The 19,541-nt window shown below is 43.1% G+C and overlaps 1 protein-coding gene across 1 annotated transcript in view; it reads right to left on the bottom strand.

The window, feature by feature from the left end:
* The window catches only part of LOC308524388 (protein MFI), a 91,367-nt gene extending 76,397 nt beyond the window's left edge, over nucleotides 1–14,970 (bottom strand). The window contains exons 1-2 of the mRNA XM_081098783.1: nucleotides 14,872–14,970; nucleotides 8,204–8,298 (exon numbers count right to left, since the gene is read on the bottom strand). Coding sequence (XP_080954909.1) covers nucleotides 8,204–8,290 — 87 coding nt within the window. The 5' untranslated portion in view covers nucleotides 8,291–8,298; nucleotides 14,872–14,970. The remainder of the gene's footprint in view (nucleotides 1–8,203; nucleotides 8,299–14,871) is intronic.
* Nucleotides 14,971–19,541: the final 4,571 nt, after the last annotated feature.

The following is a 19,541-nucleotide window of genomic DNA, read 5'->3' as shown; positions in this document are numbered from 1 at the left end:
TGGTCAGTGCTTCAGGCTGCTCCCTTTAGGCTCAGTCGTCCGTAGTTACGGAACCCAGATCTCAAATCCCCCGGCACCAACAGTCCCCGTGGATCTCCTTTCCGCAGTCAGAGGCTGTGCCTGTCCCAAGAGACACGGCTGTGTGCCGCGCGGTCTCCCTCTGACACTCTGGGCTCGGAGGTCTGGCAAACTTTCCTGCCCAGATCCCTGGTTCTTACCTTTCCAGGGGAACTCTGCCCTTCCCGGCTGCAAACTGTCTCACCAGCAGAGTATACGTCGTCAATTCGGGGTGGGTGTTCTTAGTTTCAGCTGCTCATTCTATTTGCTCCGGGACAAGCCTTGGGACGCATGACTATTCCGCCTCCATCTTGTCTTCCCTCTTATTTTTTTAATTAAATCTTTATTGTTCAGATTATTACAGTTGTTCCTCTTTTACCCCCCCCGCCCATAGCTCCCCTCCACCTGGTTCCCACCCCACCCTTTGCCCTCACCACCCCCCAATTGTCCTCATCCATAGGTGCATAATTTTTGTCCAGTCTCTTCCCGCATCCCCCACACCCCTTTCCCCCCCAAGAATAGTCAGTCCACTCCCTTTCTATGCCCCTGATCCTATCTAATAAAAGAGAAACATGGTAATTAGCCGTACATCCGCTACCCTTCCCATTGGCTAATCAGGGTGATATGGAAATTAACTGACAGCCAAGATGGCAGCAGGCAGCCAGGCAGCTTGAAGCTAACATGAGGCTTGCTTGCTTCAGGGACGGAGGAAACCAACGTTCCCCGTCTGCCTTGCCGGCCTCTGAGCTTGCAGTTTGAAACATTGTTAACAAATATAGAAGCTAAACAAAACCCCAGAAACCTGCTTTCAGCCAGCCAGGATCTCAGAGCTGGAGTTGATACAGTGTTTCCATTGTAGAACCCAAACAAACCAGATACCTGCTTTCAGCAGCAGAGGCCTCAGAGCTGGAGCCAGAGCTAAAGCTGGCCCAGAATAAAAAGAAAAAAAGAAAAAAAGGAGCAGTTGGGAGCTTCAGTCACCTGCCAGCCTGAAAACGGCCATCAGCCCCTCACCCAGACTGGCCAGGCATCCCAGTGGGGACCCCCACCCTGAAGGTGTGTGACCAGCTGCAAACAGCCATCATCCCCTCATCCAGGCTGGCCAGGCACCCCAGTGGGGACCCCCCCCGATCCAGGACACCCTTCAGGGCAAACCAGCTGGCCCCCACCTGTGCACCAGGCCTCTATCCTATATAGTAAAAGGGTAATATGCCTTCCAGCACTGGGATCAGCGGAGCCACAAGGCCTCCTGGCAACGGGATCAGCATGACAGGGAGCAGCGCCCAAACGCCCTGATCGCCCTGCAGCTCTGTGTGTGACAGGGGGTGGGGCCACAACCTCCCTATCTGCCCTGCTCTGTTCATGACAGGGGAAGGCGCCCCAACCCCCTGATCAGCCCTGCTCTGTGCCTGATAGGGGGGAGCTCCCCAACCCCCTGATTGCCCTATGGCTCTGTGTGTGACAGGGTGCGGCACCCCACCCCCTGATCGGCCCTGCTCTGTGTGTGACAGGATGCAGTGCCCCAACCCCCTGATCGGCCCTGCTCTGTGTGTGACAGGGTGCGATGCCCCAACCCCCCACCCCACGGGCCCTGCTTTGTGTGTGACGGGGTAGAGCCATAACCTCCCCATCGGCCCTGCCCTGAGTGCGACAGTGGCAGCACCCCAAACCCCTGATTGGCCCTGCTCTGTGGGTGATAGAGGGCGGTGCCCCAACCCCCCCCCCCCATCCCACGAGCCCTGCTCTGGGTGTGATGGGGTAGAGCCATAACCTCCCCATCAGCCCTGCCCTGAGTGTGACAGGGTGCGGCGCCCCAACCCCCTGATCAGCCCTGCTCTGTGTGTGACGGGAGGATCTCCCCAACCCTGATGAGCCCTGCTCTGTGCGTGACAGGGTACGGAGCCCCAACCCCCCTGATGGGCCCTGCTCTGTGAGTGACAGGGGGCAGCGCCCCAACCCCTGACTGGCCCTGCTCTGTGCGTGACAGGGGGTGGCGCCGCAACCTCCCCATCGACCCTGCCTTGAGTGTGACAGGGGGAAGTGCCCCAACCCCCCAATCGGCCCTATCCTGAGAGTGACTGAGGGTGGCATTGCAATCTCCCGATCCGCCCTGCTCTGTGCATGACAGGGGGCAGCGCCCCAACTCCCCAATCGGCCCTGCTCTGAGCCCGACCAGGGGCTGCACCTAGGGATTGGGCCTGCTCTCTGCCACCCCGGAGCAGTCCTAAGCCAGCAGGTCGTTATCTCCCGAGGGGTTCCAGACTGCAAGAGGGCACAGGCTGGGCTGAGGTCCCCCGTGCCCCCCGAGTGCACAAATTTTTGTGCACCAGGCCTCTAGTTCTATTATAATCACCAGTTAATCAGATTATTTATTCATTTGATTTTTAGATTCACTTGTTGATAGATATGTATGTTGTTCATAATTTGTATCTTTACCTTTTTCTTCTTCTTCCTCTTCTTAAAGGATACCTTTCAGCATTTCATATAATATTGGTTTGGTGGTGATGAACTCCTTTAGCTTTTCCTTATCTGTGAAGCTCTTTATCTGACCTTCAATTCTGAATGATAGCTTTGCTGGATAAAGTAATCTTGGTTGTAGGTTCTTGCTATTCATCACTTTGAATATTTCTTGCCACTCCCTTCTGGCCTGCAAAGTTTCTGTTGAGAAATCAGCTGACAGTCATATGGGTACTCCCTTGTAGGTAACTGAGTTTCTTTCTCTTGCTGTTTTTAAGATTCTCTCTCTGTCTTTTGCTCTTGGCATTTTAATTATGATGTGTCTTGGTGTGGTCCTCTTTGGATTCCTTTTGTTTGGAGTTCTCTGCGCTTCCTGGACTTGTAAGTCTATTTCTTTCACCAGGTAGGGGAAGTTTTCTGTCATTATTTCTTCAAATAGGTTTTCAATATCTTGCTCTCTCTCTTCTTCTGGCACCCCTATAATTTGGATGTTGGTACACCTAAGGCTGTCCCAGAGGCTCCTTACACTATCTTTGTATTTTTGGATTCTTTTTTCATTTTGCTTTTCTGGTTGGGTGTTTTTTGCTTGTTCGTATTTCAAATCTTTGACTTAATTCTTGTGATCCTCTAGTCTGCTGTTGGAATTCTGCATAATATCCTTTATTTTAGTCAGTGTATGCTTAATTTCTAGTTGGTCCTTTTTCATAACCTCAAGGGTCTCACTAGATTTCTTAAGGGTCTCACTATATTTATCAGCGGTCTCACCAGAGTTTTTGAGGGTCTTACTAAATTTATTGGCGGTTTATAGAAAGTTCTTGAAAAACCTTAAAAGTGTGGTTTTGAACTCTATATCCAGTAGTATGCTTTCCTCCATTTCTGTCATTTGTGTCCTGTTTCTTTGTCTCCGCATTTTTTATGCTTCCCTGTATTGATAGAGTGGCTTTCTGTGCTAGGTGTCCTATAGGGCCCAGTGGCTCAGCTCCCAATTACCTGAGGTGGATACTCTTGGTGCACCCTTTTGTGGGCTTTGTGCACAGTCTTGTTTTAGTCTTGTTGTAGTTAAGCCTTGATTGTTGTAGGTATCACTGTGAGAAATTGACCTCCAGGCCAACTGGCTGTGAGAATCAGCTGTCTGCAGTGGGAGAACTTCTGTGCTGGAAACACCCCTCTGGGGCAAGACTTGCTTCAGTGGGGCTTTGGTGCTCACTGAGTCTGCCCCCTGAGTGTGTCCTTTATGGATCTGAGGAGCTGCAATCTGGATGGTCCCACTCTGACCACCGGGCACACTGGCTCCTGGATCTCTAAGGAGGTGCTAATCTAGCCTCTTCCTGAGGCTACCCAGCAGGAGCTCAGCTGTGAAGCAATGCAAGTTGCCATGGGGCCTTGGGCCAGCTGCAAGTTTGTTAGGTAATTTTCAGATTGCAAAGGGCCAGGCCTTTCATATGCAAAAGCTGGCGCACAGCTTGGGCAGGGCGGGGGTCCCAGGGGATCAACAGGGCGGGGCAAGCAGCTATGGCTGCCCTCAGAGGCCCCATTTCTCAGTGTCCCAGAAATCACTGCAAGCACCTCTGAGAGAAAGCTGCCCTTTAGTTACGACTGATGCCAGACAGTCCAGTTTCTCCCATATGAGCCTGGGTTTCCAGAGACTCACCCAGAACTGGAGCTCAGAACTTGAGACTCCCTACCGATTGAAAAAGACAACTGTGTCCTCAGCTGCCAGCCCTCTCTGCGTGCACCTCCATACCTCTGTACTTTACTTCCGCACCACAGCTCCTCTGAGTCTCGGTATGCTTTTCTCTTTCCTTCTAGTTCAGGGGTGGGCAAACTTTTTGACTCGAGGGCCACAATGGGTTCTTAAACTGGACTCAGAAGAAGGAGCTGCGGCCGTGTTTCCCGACGTTGCCATGTTAACACTGCTGCTGGTGAAGGAGCGGAGGGGAGAGCAAGAGAACCCTCCGCTCTTTCAGCTCCGCGGGCAGGATAGAATAGCTGAATGGGCCGGATCCGGCCCGTGGGCCGTAGTTTGCCCATGGCTGTTCTAGTTGTAGAATTTCCACTCAGCCAGCCTTCCTGTGGTTCTGGATGATGTCCATTCTGTCTTTTAGTTGTATTCTTGAAGTGGTTGTGCTAAGCAGCAATCTCCAGTGTTTAACTATGCCGCCATCTTGGTTTTTCTCCCCAGTCCTGGTTTCTGCTCTCAAGAGTTCCAGTCCACTTCACCCTTCCTCTGCCTGAGCACAGGGTAGGTAGTTCCACAGGGAATTTTGTGCATTGGCCTTTTAACAGGATGCCTGGATTTTCAGCTCTCACTCCCTGGCAGACAGTATCCCATTGCTTTTCACAGCCAGATGTTATGTGGGTACCCTTCTCAGTTTTGGTGCTCTCTGCTGAGTGGCCCAGCTTGCGGATTAGGTCCCAGAGTTCTCAGTAGCAACCCCCCAGAGCTGAGATATGTCTCAGGGACTTTAGTTGCTATCTGTGGGTGCCTGGCCAGCTCTTTCGCACCTTTGCCCCTCCTACCTAGAGACTGGTAGACTCTATGTGGTCTCTACTTCTGGTCCTCAGGTATCAGTGTTCTCCCTGGGGAGTTTTCCACTGATTATTCAGGAAATTTTTCTGTATTTTAGTGTAATTCCAGTTTGTTCCTGGGAGCATGTCCATGCAGCATCCACTTACTCTGCACCATTTTTAATCCTCAGGACCATACTGCAAGCATTTTCAAAATAATGCAATACCTGACTATTTAGTCAGGGGCACTAACCTCTTTTCCCCTTAGGTTGTCAAATAAAGAAATGACAACAGCCAACACAACAACAGCCATCCAGTGTGAGTGGAATAAACATTATACCAGTTGGGTTTTTTTGTCAAATTGGGCAAAGAATATGTATCTTTTGGTGTGCTGCAGAATTTTAGTAATTAATTTATGTGTGCCATCAGATAAAAATGTTTGAAAAGCGATGCCCTAAACTAACTGGCCTGTGAGAATGGTGGAGTGGAATTTTTGAGACTCAGTTACAGTTAGAGCTCCAATAATAACACCTTTCAGATTAGGGTGATGTTCTCTATGTCATAGTATTATCATATGAATCAATAACGAGCATATGATGTTATTTTGCCCAGAGCCAACAATTATGATTCTGAGAATCAAGGGGTAGAAATGAAAGTGGCTTCCTCTCAATATTACTTCTAATGATCCACTAGTGAAAATTTTGCTTCCTCTCATACATTTGGGCTCTATGGCTATAAACATCTTAGCACCATGGAAGGAATGCTTCCACCAAAGTACACACCCATACTTCAGTCTATATGATCTTGTAATTCAATGAACTTCTTTAAGAGGATCATTCAGACAGTTCAGAGATCTCCATTTCTTTAGTGTCAGTTATTGAAGTTTTATTAGTATCTTTTTGTGGTGCCATATATTCATAATACATATATTCAATAAAGGACTTGTATTAAGGATATATAAAAAACTGTTCCAAGTAAATATTGACAATATAGTAGTAGAGGTGATAGAAATTTGGGGTTAGGATATTGGGAGATTATGTGAAGAAAAGGGTAGGGAAATTTATATCTTCATCATATATAAGTTGTCAAATAATGCTATATTAGCATGATGGAACAAGAAATATATGTTTAAATATTTTTTACAGCAATAAGGTAACAAACAGAAGAACAGAAAAAATAATAATTTATGATACCAGGAGGGGAGATAATAAGTAGGGTTGTAAAAGGTAAGAAATTCTCTATCTTTTCAAATCACTTCTAAAGTTGACAAATAAAAAATAATTATATAAACATGTTACTTAAAAGCATGGCACTAACTACTAGAAGATCCAAAAAACAGTTTAGGTGGTTGCTTTTAGGGATGAAGGTGGAAAACAGTGAAGTGACATAAAAGACTTGCTTTTTAGTATGCATCTACATTATTTTATTTATGTTAAAGAAAGACACATTATTTTGATAAAAATATTTAAATGATAGAAAAAAATCTATATTTACATTACTATCACTATGCAAATTATTCTAAGACCACATAATACGCTAAAACTATGCATCCTTATTTACAAGTCACCCTCTTAGCTACCTGAAGTAGAATGTATCTAGAATGAGGATCAAATGTACTCTCTTTACATCTTAAAACTATTTTCATTTGCATTATACTTGAACCATGACGTTCATGGTTGGCCCTTTTTCAGAGTTTCTAACCACTTTTTTAAAAACATATATTTTTTTATTGATTTCAGAGAGGAGGAGAGAGAGAGAAACATCAATGATGAGAGAGAATCAATGATTGGCTGCCTCCTGCACACCCCACACTGGGGATTGAGCCCACATATGCCCTGACTGGGAATTGAAACCTGATCTCCTGGTTTATAAATCAACATTCAACCACTGAGTCAACCGGTACAGACTTTCAGTCAGCCCCCTTGTTTACAGTCATTCTCTTCTAGGCTTTTTAAATTGCTGAATCCTAACCCATATCCTTTCGAGGGTTGCAATGGCAAACTAGCTCTCTCACTGGGGCCCCTTTGAGGTATATCTAGGCAAGTCTTATACACAGTTTTGTCCAACAGGATGCTACCACCTGTTTTGGTTTTCCATAAGTGAAATAAAATTTCTTATTTGCTCACGAACTCTCTTCTCTGTGTTATGGGTTAAGTTTCTGTATATTGTTCTTTCAGTGGGGTGTTGGAGGAATAGAAAGTGAAAATGTGTGCTCAGTCTACCACACATATACAAGTTGTTTGTTTATATGCATGTCTTCTCTACTGAAACTCTTTAAGGGCAAGGTTGTATTGTAAAATGCTAGCACAGTGCCAGGAATATAGTTGGCTTTAATAGCATGTGGCTCTTTGGATTTGGATGTAAGATAAAAGAACTTACAAATGACAAAAAAAAAAACACACAAAACCCTTAAGCCTAGATAAGTATGCTGATTGAAATCATCAAAGGAATAGATTTTTAAGAAAAAAATGTATTTTAGTGCTGAAAATTAATAGCTACCCCCAGAATAGGTTTTATGGCTTTGATAGTGGCAATAGAGGAAAAAATGGAAGCTACTTTGCAAAATGTGATTAACTGATACAAGGGTGTTCTTCTGTGCTAGAAACACAGCCATATGATTTCACACAAAATTATCAAGCAGAGAGAGTGCTGCTGCTATCAGAAAGAGAAAAGTGAAGTCATTTTAGCTCTTGGCTCTCACCTAACCAGGGAATCAACTTGGAATATTCCTTACTGGATAAGAAGACCAGCTCTACCCATATTAAAGCATAATAAGGAACTAATACATTAACCCAGATATGGTGTATTATTGAACTTTAAGTCCTCAAGAGTAGGTATTCAATTAATATTTAATGAGTGAATGTATCCCTAACACCTGTTCACAAACCTGATTCCAGAGTCAATAAATAAGTTTTTAGAGGTGAAAGCCAAATAAGACAATTAGTGATACTTTCATTGATAGTAGCTATTATCAAAGTGACTGGCCCAGATCAGGAACTCCATAAATATTTGTGAGGCTAATAAGATAATTAATATTAACTTTTTGAAACTTTAAAAAACAATCTGCTTTTAAAGCAACTCTAAATATACTAAAAACTACTGAAATGTACACTTTAAACAGGTGAACCTTATGATATCTAAATTATTTAGCAATAAAGCTGCAAACAAACAAAAAACTCACGAGAAACCTTCTCCAGGCCTTCTGAATGACTCTGGCAGCTTCATCCCTCTTTGCAAAGTCAAATTCCTTTTCTTGTACCAAAGACATTTAAAGTCCTAAAAAAAACCAAAATAGATATATTTAAAATTACTTTATATATCCCATTATGAAAATGTCACTAGAACTCAGTGAAAATTAAATAGAAAGTTGTATGAATGAATGAATAATGCCATATGTTAAATTTATAGTAGTGATCTGGTTCTGAGATGCTTTATCATAGTCCAAACTCAGTAAACTGCTATTTTAAGATATACTCTTTCTAGCCAGCAGGTGGAGAAGGCACAAAGTGTAGTTTATTTGTGTATTTCAGGATACTTCAGGGGAAAAAAAAATTCTTCTTTGTAAATAGTGTAATAATCAGTTTTAATAATTTTTAAGGACACTGTCACTGTTTCTATTATTAAGTAAGGTAAATACAAAAGATAGCTTTGACATCTGAGATGTATCATAACTTTAAAAATCATATCAAATTTTATTTTCTGTATTAAGGTATTACATATGTGTCCTTACCCCCCCTTAGCACCCCCTCCCACTTCCCCCACTCATGCCCTCACTCCCCTGGTGTCTGTGTCCATTGGTTATGCTTATATGCATGCATACAAGTCCTTTGGTTGATCTCTCCCCTCTTCCCCACCCTCCCCTGCCTTCCCTCTGAGGTTTGATGGTCTGATCAATGCTTCTCTGTCTCTGGATCTGTTTTTGTTCATCAGTTTATGTTGTTCATTAATTTTAAAATGTGAGGAAAAACCCTGGCCAGCCTGCTCAGTTGGTTGGAGTGTCATCCAGCACACCAAAAAGTTGGGAGTTCAATTCCCAGTCAGGTCACATACCTAGGTTGCCGGTTTGATCCCAAGTCAGGGTGCATAGAGGGGGCAACTGATCTCTCTCTCTCTCTCAATTAATGAACATATCCTCGGCTGAGAATTAAAGGAGAAAAAATTAAATTTTTTAAAATGTGAGGAAAAAATAGAAAAATAATTATACTGAATTTTGAAATATGATTACCTTGATTCATTACTCTTTTTTTGTGTGATAAAGCTCTAATTTTATTATTCATTTTAATTAGTCAATTGCCTCCAAATCTTGTCATTTCTTTTTGCTCCATTGATTTGTAAAGTGGCCTTTGTAATACAGATTCATTACTCTTAAATATTTTTTTCTGCTTTCTTTTTTTCTTAATATTTTTTTATTGATTTCAGAGAGGAAGGGAGAGGGAGAGAGAGAGATAGAGACATCAATGATGAAAGAGACACATTGATTGGTTGCCTCCTGCATGCACCCCGACTAAGGCCAGGGATCAAACCTGCAATTGAGGTACGTGCCCTTGACCAGAATCAAACCTGGAACCCTTTGGTCTGCAGGGCGATGCTCTATCCACTGAGGAAAATTGGCTAGGGCTACTCTTATATTTTCTTGTCCACTGGTCTTGTATACTCTTATATTTTCTTTTTCACCAGTCAACATACAGAATGCAATATTTGGTATTCATAATTAACCATAGGATCAGGGTAATATTCAGATATTAGAAAAATATGTAAATAGCATTCCCTACCTAACATCTCATTACTGTTTTAAATTCAAAATTATTCATATTACTGCTGAGATTTATTTACTTTAAAATTATTATATAAATAGTACATAAATACATTTTTGGAGAAAAAATTTCAAACAATATAAAACTGTAGAGTAAAAAATCCTCCATTTCTTCTAGCCAAGTCCTTTCTTGAAAGATTATATTTCTCTGTTAATAGATGTGTGATTCTTCCAGCTCTTTTCATATATATAAATTTAAACAATATATATGTATACATGCACATGCACATGGTTATATATATTATATATACACATATACATACATCATACAGGATTATTTGTTTGTATTAATGTGATAAAACTGTACATATTTTCTGCTTTCTTTACCTAACAATATGTGTTGGAGACTTTTCCAAATTAATACATTCTTTTTATAGTTGTACAGCATTCCTAAGTATGGATATGCCATAATTTATTCTTTATTATTGGACATTTAGATTGTATATTAGCTGTTACAATTACAAAGTGAATAAACTTATACATCTATTTGTATACCTGTGCAACTATTTTTGTTAGATAGATTTTTAGAAGTGAAATGGCCATGACATATATTTTTCCCATTGCCTTTTCTGGAATGGGTACCAGAAACTGGTAACAGTGATTGTCTCTGGGGAGGGACCAGGGGACTAAGGGGATTTGGTTTTAGGGATGAATGTAAGATTTTATTCCAATACTAGAGGCCCGGTGAACAAAAATTCATGCACTCGGAGGATGGGGGGCCTCAGACCATCCTGCACCCTCTCACAGTCCAGGACCCCTTGGGGGATGTCCACCTCCTGCTTAGGCCCGCTCCCCAGGAGATTAGGTCTAGGCTGGCAGTCAGACATCCTTCTGGCAGCCTGGGAGGCCTCGAGGAATGTCTGACCAACCGCTTAGGGGGAGCAGGGCTAAGCCACAGTCAGCATCTTTAGTGCTGCAACGGAGGCGGGAGAAGTTCCCGTCACTGCTGTTGCACTCACAACTGTCAGCCCAGCTTGTGGGTTTTATACACACACACACACACTAGAGACCCAGTGCACAAAAATTGGTGCACTGGGAGACGGGGGGCAGTCCCTCAGCCCGGACTGCCCCCTCTCACAATCTGGGAGCCCTCAGGGGATATCCTGCACATGGCTTAGGCTCCCCCTGGGGTGCGGGCCTAAGCTGCAGTCTGGCCTCCCTCTGCGGGAGGCAACTGGGCTGATCAGGGGAAGGCACCACCCCCATCACCCCGCCGCTGTTGCCACTGCCGGCAGCAGCGGCTGTGAGGCCTAAGCCCTGGGCCTCGCAGCCGCTGTGGCTTTGTTTGGATGGACATCCGGAAGGCGTCCACCCTAATTAGCATGTTACCCTTTTATTAGTATAGATATGTGTGTGTGTGTTGTGGTGGTTTGGTGTGAGAGCTAATTTTCATTTCACATTGTAGGAAGTTACCAGAAATAGCTAATCTAAAAGAAATCAAGAATAAGTAGAATAACATGATATTTAAAATATGGAGGTAAAAAACAAAAGAAGCGCACGTGCAATAAAGAAGGAAAAAATAAGAGTAGTGGGATAAAGAATGACGGGTATTTTAGCAAAAGTAGTCAGGGGAGGTCTCTTTAAGAGGAGACATTACTTTTTATGATGCAAACAGGCAATGATAGGAAAGTGATAGGTTTCCAGGCACAGGGAGCAGAAGATAAAAATGTCTCGAGATAAGGAGCTTGGTGTCTTCAAGTGGCTGAAAGAAAGAAAATGTCATCGGAGCTTAGAGAAGAGGCAGAGGAGCAGAATATAAGGTAAAAAAAAAAAAAAAAAAAGTAGGCAGGAGCCAGACTACAATTACAGTGGGGCCTTGACTTACGAGTGTCCCGACTAACGAGTTTTTTGAGATACCGGCTGTTCTCGGCCGATTTTTTGCATTGAGTTGATAGAGTAATTTGAGTTAACGAGCTCGGTCTCGGAACGAATTAAACTCATAAGTCAAGGCCCCACTGTATATGGGAAATTGACTCACATGGTTAGGATGGTGAACTGGAGCTGGCTTGCACTGGCTCAGAATAATCAAATTTTCAATTGCAAAAATGTTGTGAGCTTATTTTAAATACAGTCATTATTATTTAAAGTACATTTTTATTTATTTCAGAGGAAGGGAGAGGGGGAGCGAGATAGAAACATCAATGATAAGAGAGAATCTTTGATCACTTGCCTCCTGCACATCCCCCACTGGGGATCGAGCCCCCAACCCGGGCTTGTGCTCTGACCAGGAATTGAACCATGATTTCCTGGTTCACAGGTCCATGCTCAATGTCTGAGCCACACCAGCCGGGCTAACCGCAATCATTAAAGTTTAACTTAACTTACAATTAAATTAAATAAAGGTAATAAATACTCAAAACTCCTAACTTACTAATTATTTTACTATTGAAAGGGAACAGAATATCCTACCCCAAAATATCCACTTTGGCATAAGGATTATATTGAGCTGAAGACAACTGAGAAACAGCACATGTAATCAAAGCTCTCTACCCTGAGTTTAGCTGCCTAAAAGAAAGAGGGAATTTCCCTTCGAGAAGGTGTTGCCTTTTTCCTTTCCCATACCAGGCGGAAGAAAATAACCACTGTCAATGGCACTAAGGTGGGTCTGCATCCACAAACCTAACTTAACCCTTTTCTTCTATTAGTTTACTCCTAAACTTCTCTTCCTATGTCTTATCATTTCACAAACTTACCTCCATTTGTTAGCATGGTATACAATATTAACAGCCTCTTTGGGCTTCCCCTTCCTTTTCTGTGTGCATGTAAAATTGAAATATTAACATCAAATAAAATTTGTATGCCTTTTCTCCTGTGAGTCTGTCTTTTGTCAGTTTAATTTGCAGGCTCCAATCACAGGACCTAAGAGAGTAAATGTTTTTTTCCCTCCCCATCACTATATTTTACTTCTAATTTTCTTGAGGTTGCTGATGTTTTTGCAAGCTTGCTCAACAATGGCACTAATGGTAGTTTGAGCTGGAGTCTTTGTTGTGGGAGTTGTCCTACGCATGGTAGGGAGTTCAGCGGAATGTCTGGCCTCTGCCCACCAGATGCCAGTAGCACAGATGTGACAACCAAACAAAAATATCTCCAGACATTGCCAGACGTCCTCTGGGGAGCAAAAGCACCCACAGTTAGGTATTACTTGGTCTCCGCATAGCATCTACGGGTATCTGCCTGGTGGAAACACGATGGCAGTGCACTGCAGCACATCTCTTCCCAGTTGCTGAGGCCATGGTCCTAGCTTGGAATTGGCCAGGGTGGGAATATGTACATCACCGGACTTGACCAGCACCACAAACCAGGGCTCGATTTACTGTTTTGTTGGTTGTCTAAATTTAAGAAAAGAGTGGTGAAAATGTTAATGCACACTAACTTGTGTGTCACCGTGACATTATGAACAGTACAAAATATTGATGGAATGAATATCTTCCAGGGTTCAAAAATTTCTGATTCAGAAACGAGGCACTCGCATTACTGAGAAATAATTACGTTGTATGTGTGTCAAGAAAAAAGAGCGTGCTCAGCTGTGTCAAATGCTGCCGGAGGGTCAAGGACACGGAGAATAAGTTGGATTTGCCCAGATAAGCTTGCTGCTGACCGGTTGGTGGAGCAGCAAGGAAGAAAGCCTGGGGTGTGTTGAGGAAGTGAGAAAGCTGAGGATAGTAAGGATTCTTTGGAGGGAGCAGAGATATGGGGTGGTGGCCAGTTGGTGGGAATGAATCCAAGGGACTACTACTATTTTTTAAATCCTTACCTGAGGATATTTTTTCCATTGATTTTACTTGGAGACAGAGGAGGGAGGGAAGAAGGGGTAAAAAGAGAGAGAAACAGGATATGAGAGAGAGAGACATCCATTGGTCGCTCCCTCGCCACCAGACCAGAGGGCGGCGGGATAGAACTTGCAGCCGAGGTCCGTGCCCTTGACCGGAATCAAACCCGCAGGCCGATGTTCTAACCACTGAGCACCTGGCCAGGGCTCAAGGGATTTTTTTTTTTTTTTTTTTAATATGGGGGAGATTAACACATGTTAAGATGTTGTTGGGTATGATCCAGTCGTGAGAGAGAAATTAAATGTGAAAGAGAGAGATAAATTTAAGGGTAAAAGTCTTTTGAGTAGGTTTAGGAGGCCAAGGTCCAGGGATAAAAAGGGGAGTAAGGACAGTTGATGGCCTTAGATTTAAAAAAACACACAAAAAAACAATACTGAGGCCATAAGGTTATCAGGAGGCTCCAAAGAAATTAACCAACGTGAGACCACTTCATAAATCCCAAGATACTGAAGAGTGCTATCAAACTACTGTTCAGGTAATAAAAGATTTTACTTGCAGATTCTGAGATGCAGAATTTTTCTCTGTCCCACATCAATCACTTTCCTAACATGTCATGGCTCCGCTAATCTGGTCAAACTGCACGAAAAAAGCCTGCACGATACATCGCTCGATTCTCCGTTCCATTCGCTTTAGAAAGCTGGGAAGCAGCGCCGAGGCTCACACCCCGGGATCAGAGCCTACACGCCCCATTTCGCTTCTCCTGCTTGTGTTACTGAATCAAGTTCCGTGCTCTTCACCGGTCTGGCAGTTCCGCTTTTCCTTCTTTCCTGTGATCCTATACCAACGGCAGGTGCAGGAAAACATCTACTAAACTCCTCCTGAAAAACGCCTTTCCCTTTCCATCTCTAAATAACTGAATGGAAAAGCGAAAAACCACTTGAGGGGTCGAACAGGAAAGAAGTCCCGGAACCATGTGAGGTTGGTCAGCGAGTGTTTCCCCCTCGGCCCGAAGGTGGAGGCGCAGCATCGCCGCAGAGGCGCGCGGTGCGGAGCTGCGGGCGGGCGGAGGAAGCGGGAGGGGCGGGTCGCGGGCTCGGAGGCTGGGGGCCTAGTGGGCGCTACAGAGAAACGGAACGTCCACCAGGCGCCGGACACAGCACGGGCCTCGACAGCTCGGGGCCTGTAGGGCTCGGAGACGAAGGTGGAACCTGTCTCCAAAAAGGCGGGGAGGCGCGGCTGAGAGGGCGGGGACACCATTCCCTTCACCTGTCAATCGCCGCTGGCCTGGGCTCGGCTTCGGGGCTTGGCTTCGGGGCTTGGCTTCGGGGCTTGGCTTCTGCCCTGGGTAACTGCGCAGACGGAAGTGACGTTTCTAGTTCCGGTCCGTCTCTCCTCTTGGCCCCGCCTCCCGGCCCGGCCCCGCCCCCGGTTCTCCCGGCCCCGCCCCCGGCTCTTCTGTTTCCTCCACCCGCGCGTTCCTGGAATCCGAAGCCGTAGACCGTGAGGGTGGTTGGAGCTGTTAGAAGCCCTCAAGGCCACAGTCAGCGGCTTTCAGGCCACGGCTTTTAGGCGAAAAACCAAAGTGATTTTCTGCGAAACTGGACTCAGTATGTTATAAATTCCGGTCACTTCAACCAGGATTTTAAAGATGTTGGAGATACACAGTGAAACCTTTTCTATTTAATGAATTGATTCATTTGCAAATAAGAAAACGGATCTTTCCAGTGATTTGACAGGTTTTGCCCAGGATCAAAGAGTAAGTGACACCCGACCGCAGTCCAATGCTACTTCTGAATGGAAGCTCTTGAGCTGGTTAAAACAGTTTTTAAGTGAAAACAGGTGACCTCATAAATGAATTTTTCACACAATCTTAAATGATACAAATACCGCACATCTAAAGCAAGTTTGAGTTGCTTGAAATCTAAATGTCTCACACTTGGGCAATGCTTTAGTTTGCCAATGATTATTGCAATGTAAAATACTCTTGTTCAGAAACTGCCCAGCTCTGGTATTTCCTTCCTGTGCTCCTGCATGTAATACAATTATTTTGTAAGAAAGATGATTTGTGGGGGGAAAACACTGGAAGAGAACATTTCCTATATGATAACATTTGTGCTGAAGAAATTCCCTGTAGGCTAATTCAGTGATTCATTGAGCTTCCAGAGTTCTTTAAAATCATTCTCACAATCATAATAAGCAGGAGGGGTGAGCTGTAGTTCCCTTCCATGTGGTTACCTTGATGCATTAGCATACAGGAGCTATGTATGTTATATGTGAAAATATAATCATGGAAGCATTATGTATACTTGTACTTAATTTTTTAATCTTGTAGAAACTGTGTTTAAATTTGAATTTATTCAAAACTACAAAACTGCACAACATTGTTGAATGTACTTATGTTATGAATTGTATTCTTAAATATGGTTAAAATGGTAAACTTATGTATATTTTACCAAATTTTTTAAAATTAAAATTAGAAAACTACAAAACTAAGCTAGTAAATAATTGAGAAAACATATTTTTAAATGTAAAAAAATGAAATAGAAAAATACATTTAAGGGTCATTGCCTTGTTTATATGTTACTTTTAAAATAAATCCTGCACGGGGGGCAGGGGCAGATTGGAGGGAGCCAATGGGGGAGAAAGGGGGACATATGTAATACTTTCAACAATAAAAATTTTAAAAAATAAAATAAGCCCTGCAGGTGTGCTCTCCCTCCTGGGAGCAATGCCAGTGCCTTTTCCTGCCCCTCCCCCTCTTTTTCCCCCCACAGGCATGCATCTCCTAAACTCTAAGGGACCCAGGAGACTTGCAACCAGAGCAGCAATGGGCAGTGGCAGTTAGTCCTGGGCAAACCTCCTGAACCTGTCCCCAAGGCCCCCCTTTCTCTGACTTCTTCATATATATATTTGTTACAGAAGAACAAAGAAATACCAAGCACGCTTCCTGGAGAAAGGGAGGGACCCCGTTTATTAACACTAGTGGACTCCGGGAATAATTTCCAAATCAGAGTGAAGAAACACGCAGAGAGCCTGTCTGTATATATCCCGCTGGGGTCTTTGTCCTGCAGACATGCCCCCTGCCCCTTCGTGGCCCTGCAGGGAGGCCCCCAGGTGTCAGGCCACATCCGATGGCCCGGCCTGGCACCAGCATAACAACCCTCTCCCCCTCGGCCCCTCCCTCCCCCGAGGGCAGTGCATTGTTCACAGTTTCTATGGCCTGGCCCGCCTTGCAAGACCAGTTTCCTCCTCATATTGATTTCAGAGGTGAAAGGAGAGGGAGAGAGAGATAGAAACATCAATAATGAGAGAGAATCATTGATTGGCTGCATCCCACGGGGGGGGGGGGGGGGGGGGGGGCGGGGGATAGAACCTGCAATCCGGGCATGTGCCCTGACCGGGAATCCAACCATGACCTCCTGGTTCATAGGTCAATGCTCAACCATTGTCAACCATTGAGCCACCCAGGTCCGGCTCTCTGACTTTTTTTTTTTTTTTTTGCTTAAAGTATTACAAAGGGTATTACATATGTGTCCTTCTCTGACTTCTTAATGAGACAAAGCAGCCAAGCCTAGCCTCATTTCCCCACCTAATCCCTCTCCTGTTTTCCTAGGCCCTTCCTTATTTCACTGTCCCCAGATTTAATAAATGTCCTCTAAAATTCAAAATAAAATAAAATAATCCCTACGTATTTTTAAGGACATAGCTGTCTGAATTACTGTAGAAATAATTATAATAGTTACAATTCAAGCATATATTATTTTGCCTCTAATTTGATCCAGAGGAATTCTGTAATTTCTTAGTAATAGGCTCAGATTTCTTTTAATTGCTCTAATACATGTAAACATTTTTTTCAGTTCTTTAAAAGTATCTTTCTTTCTTTTTTTCTTTCTTTCAATCTCATTGGGATTTTTGCCAGATAGTACCTCTTTAAAAAAAAATTCTTTATTGTTGAATGTATTACATATGTCCCCCTTTTCCCCTCATTGACTGCCTCCAGCCCCTCGCCCTGCTCCAGACCCTCATGGCTCCATTGTCTGTGGCCATGGGCCATGCATATATGCATACAAGGTTCTTGGTTGATTATTCCCATCCTCCCCCGCCCCCCACTTCCCTCTCAGATTCCTTACTCTGTTCCATGCTTCCATGTCTCTGGATCCACTCCGTTCATCAGTTTATTTTGTTCCTTAGATTCAACATATGTGTGAGATCATGTGATACTTGTCTTTCTCTAAGTGACTTATTTCACTTAGCATAATACTCTCCAGGTCCCTCCATGCTATCTTAAAGGGTAAGAGATTCTTCTTTTTTACTGCTGCATAATATTCCATGGTATAAATGTACCATAGCTGTTTTATCCACTCATCTGCTGATGGGCACTGGGGCAGTTTCCAGATCTTAGCTATTGTAAATGGTGCTGCTATGAACATAGAGGTGCATTCATTCTTTCTGATTGCTGTTTTGGGTTTCTTAGGATATAATTCTAGAATTGGGATCACTGGGTCAAATCGCAGTTCCATATTTAATTTTTTGAGGAAACTCCATACTGTTTTCCATAGTGGCTGCACCAGTCTGCATTCCCACCAGCAGTGTACTAGGGTTCCCTTTCTCCACATCTTCGCCAGCACTTGTCATTTGTTGATTTGTTGATGGTAGCCATTGACAGGTCTAAGATGATACCTCATTGTCATTTGAATTTGCATCTCTCTGGTTATCAGTGACTTTGAGCATGTTTTCATATGTCTCTTGGCCATCTGTATGTCCTCTTTGGAGAAGTGTCTATTTAGGTCCTTTGCCCATTTGTTAATCGGATTGTTTGTCTTCCTTTTGTTAAGTTCTATGAGTTCCTTATATATTTTGGATATTAACCCTTTATCAGATGTATCATTGCCAAATATGTTCTCCCATATAGTGGGCTCCCTTTTTGTTTTGCTGATGGTTTGTTTTGCTGTGCAGAAGCTTCTTATTTTGATGTAGTCCCAACTAAGGAGATATAATCTCGTTTTAAAAAATTATAATTTTCAAAATTTTATTTACAAAATGTACTTTATTAAAAAAGTATATATAATATGTCCCATGATATAACATTCTAAACATAGATTTAAAAACAGCATAATAGAAAATATAAATATCCATTTTTCCTAGGTATATCTTTTGTGCATTTATTGTCTTTTGCTAGGTTTGCATTTTTATTTATTTTATAGTCTGATTCACACTTATAGTAAAAACATTTTAACTATCTCACACAGGTATAAAGCAAAAATTCCCTTTCTTCATCCCCTCTTCAGATATTGGTGAATATCCTTTCAAACTTTCAACCACATGGATATATTTTTGTTTTTTACATAAATGGTTTCACATTATACATGTTGTTCTGAAAAAACTTGCTTTTCCCCCCACCCCTGAACACTGTTATGGAAATCTTTCATAATAGTGCATTTAGAGCTACTTTATTCTTGCTTGTACTGTATTCCTTTATGTATCAATATCTATGTAGCCAATTCCCTAATGATGGCTATTTAAGATGTTTCCAACATTTTATTAATAAAAACAAGACTGCAACAAATGTTGATATTTAGACAAATGCAGTTATTATATTCACTTGCATATCCTTACATCCCTTTCCTCCTTTTAAAGATCAGGTATTTTCATGAAAACTGAAGTATTAAAAATGACTAATGGAAATCATGGGTAATGTCTGAACTAAGAAGGAAAAAAATCATGGTTTTAGTAATCCCATTTTTACTAAAGTATATTCATGTCAACAAACCAGGAAGCCATCTAAACTCACTCATTTTAAAGCCATGACTGAGTTGGTATGATGGAGGATTATTTATGAAGGCTGCTCCCTTCCAGTGGAATTTCTCGAGGGGCTCCACTTAATTTCTTAAGCACATCCTTGTTGTTCCACAGCCAGAAGCTGCCTGGCTTATCTC

This window comes from Myotis nattereri (genome assembly GCF_964212035.1).
Source record: "Myotis nattereri genome assembly, chromosome: 9".
NCBI lineage: Eukaryota > Metazoa > Chordata > Mammalia > Chiroptera > Vespertilionidae > Myotis > Myotis nattereri.
The sequence above is the reverse complement of the archived record's forward strand: the minus strand, read 5'-3'. Positions and strand labels throughout refer to the sequence as shown.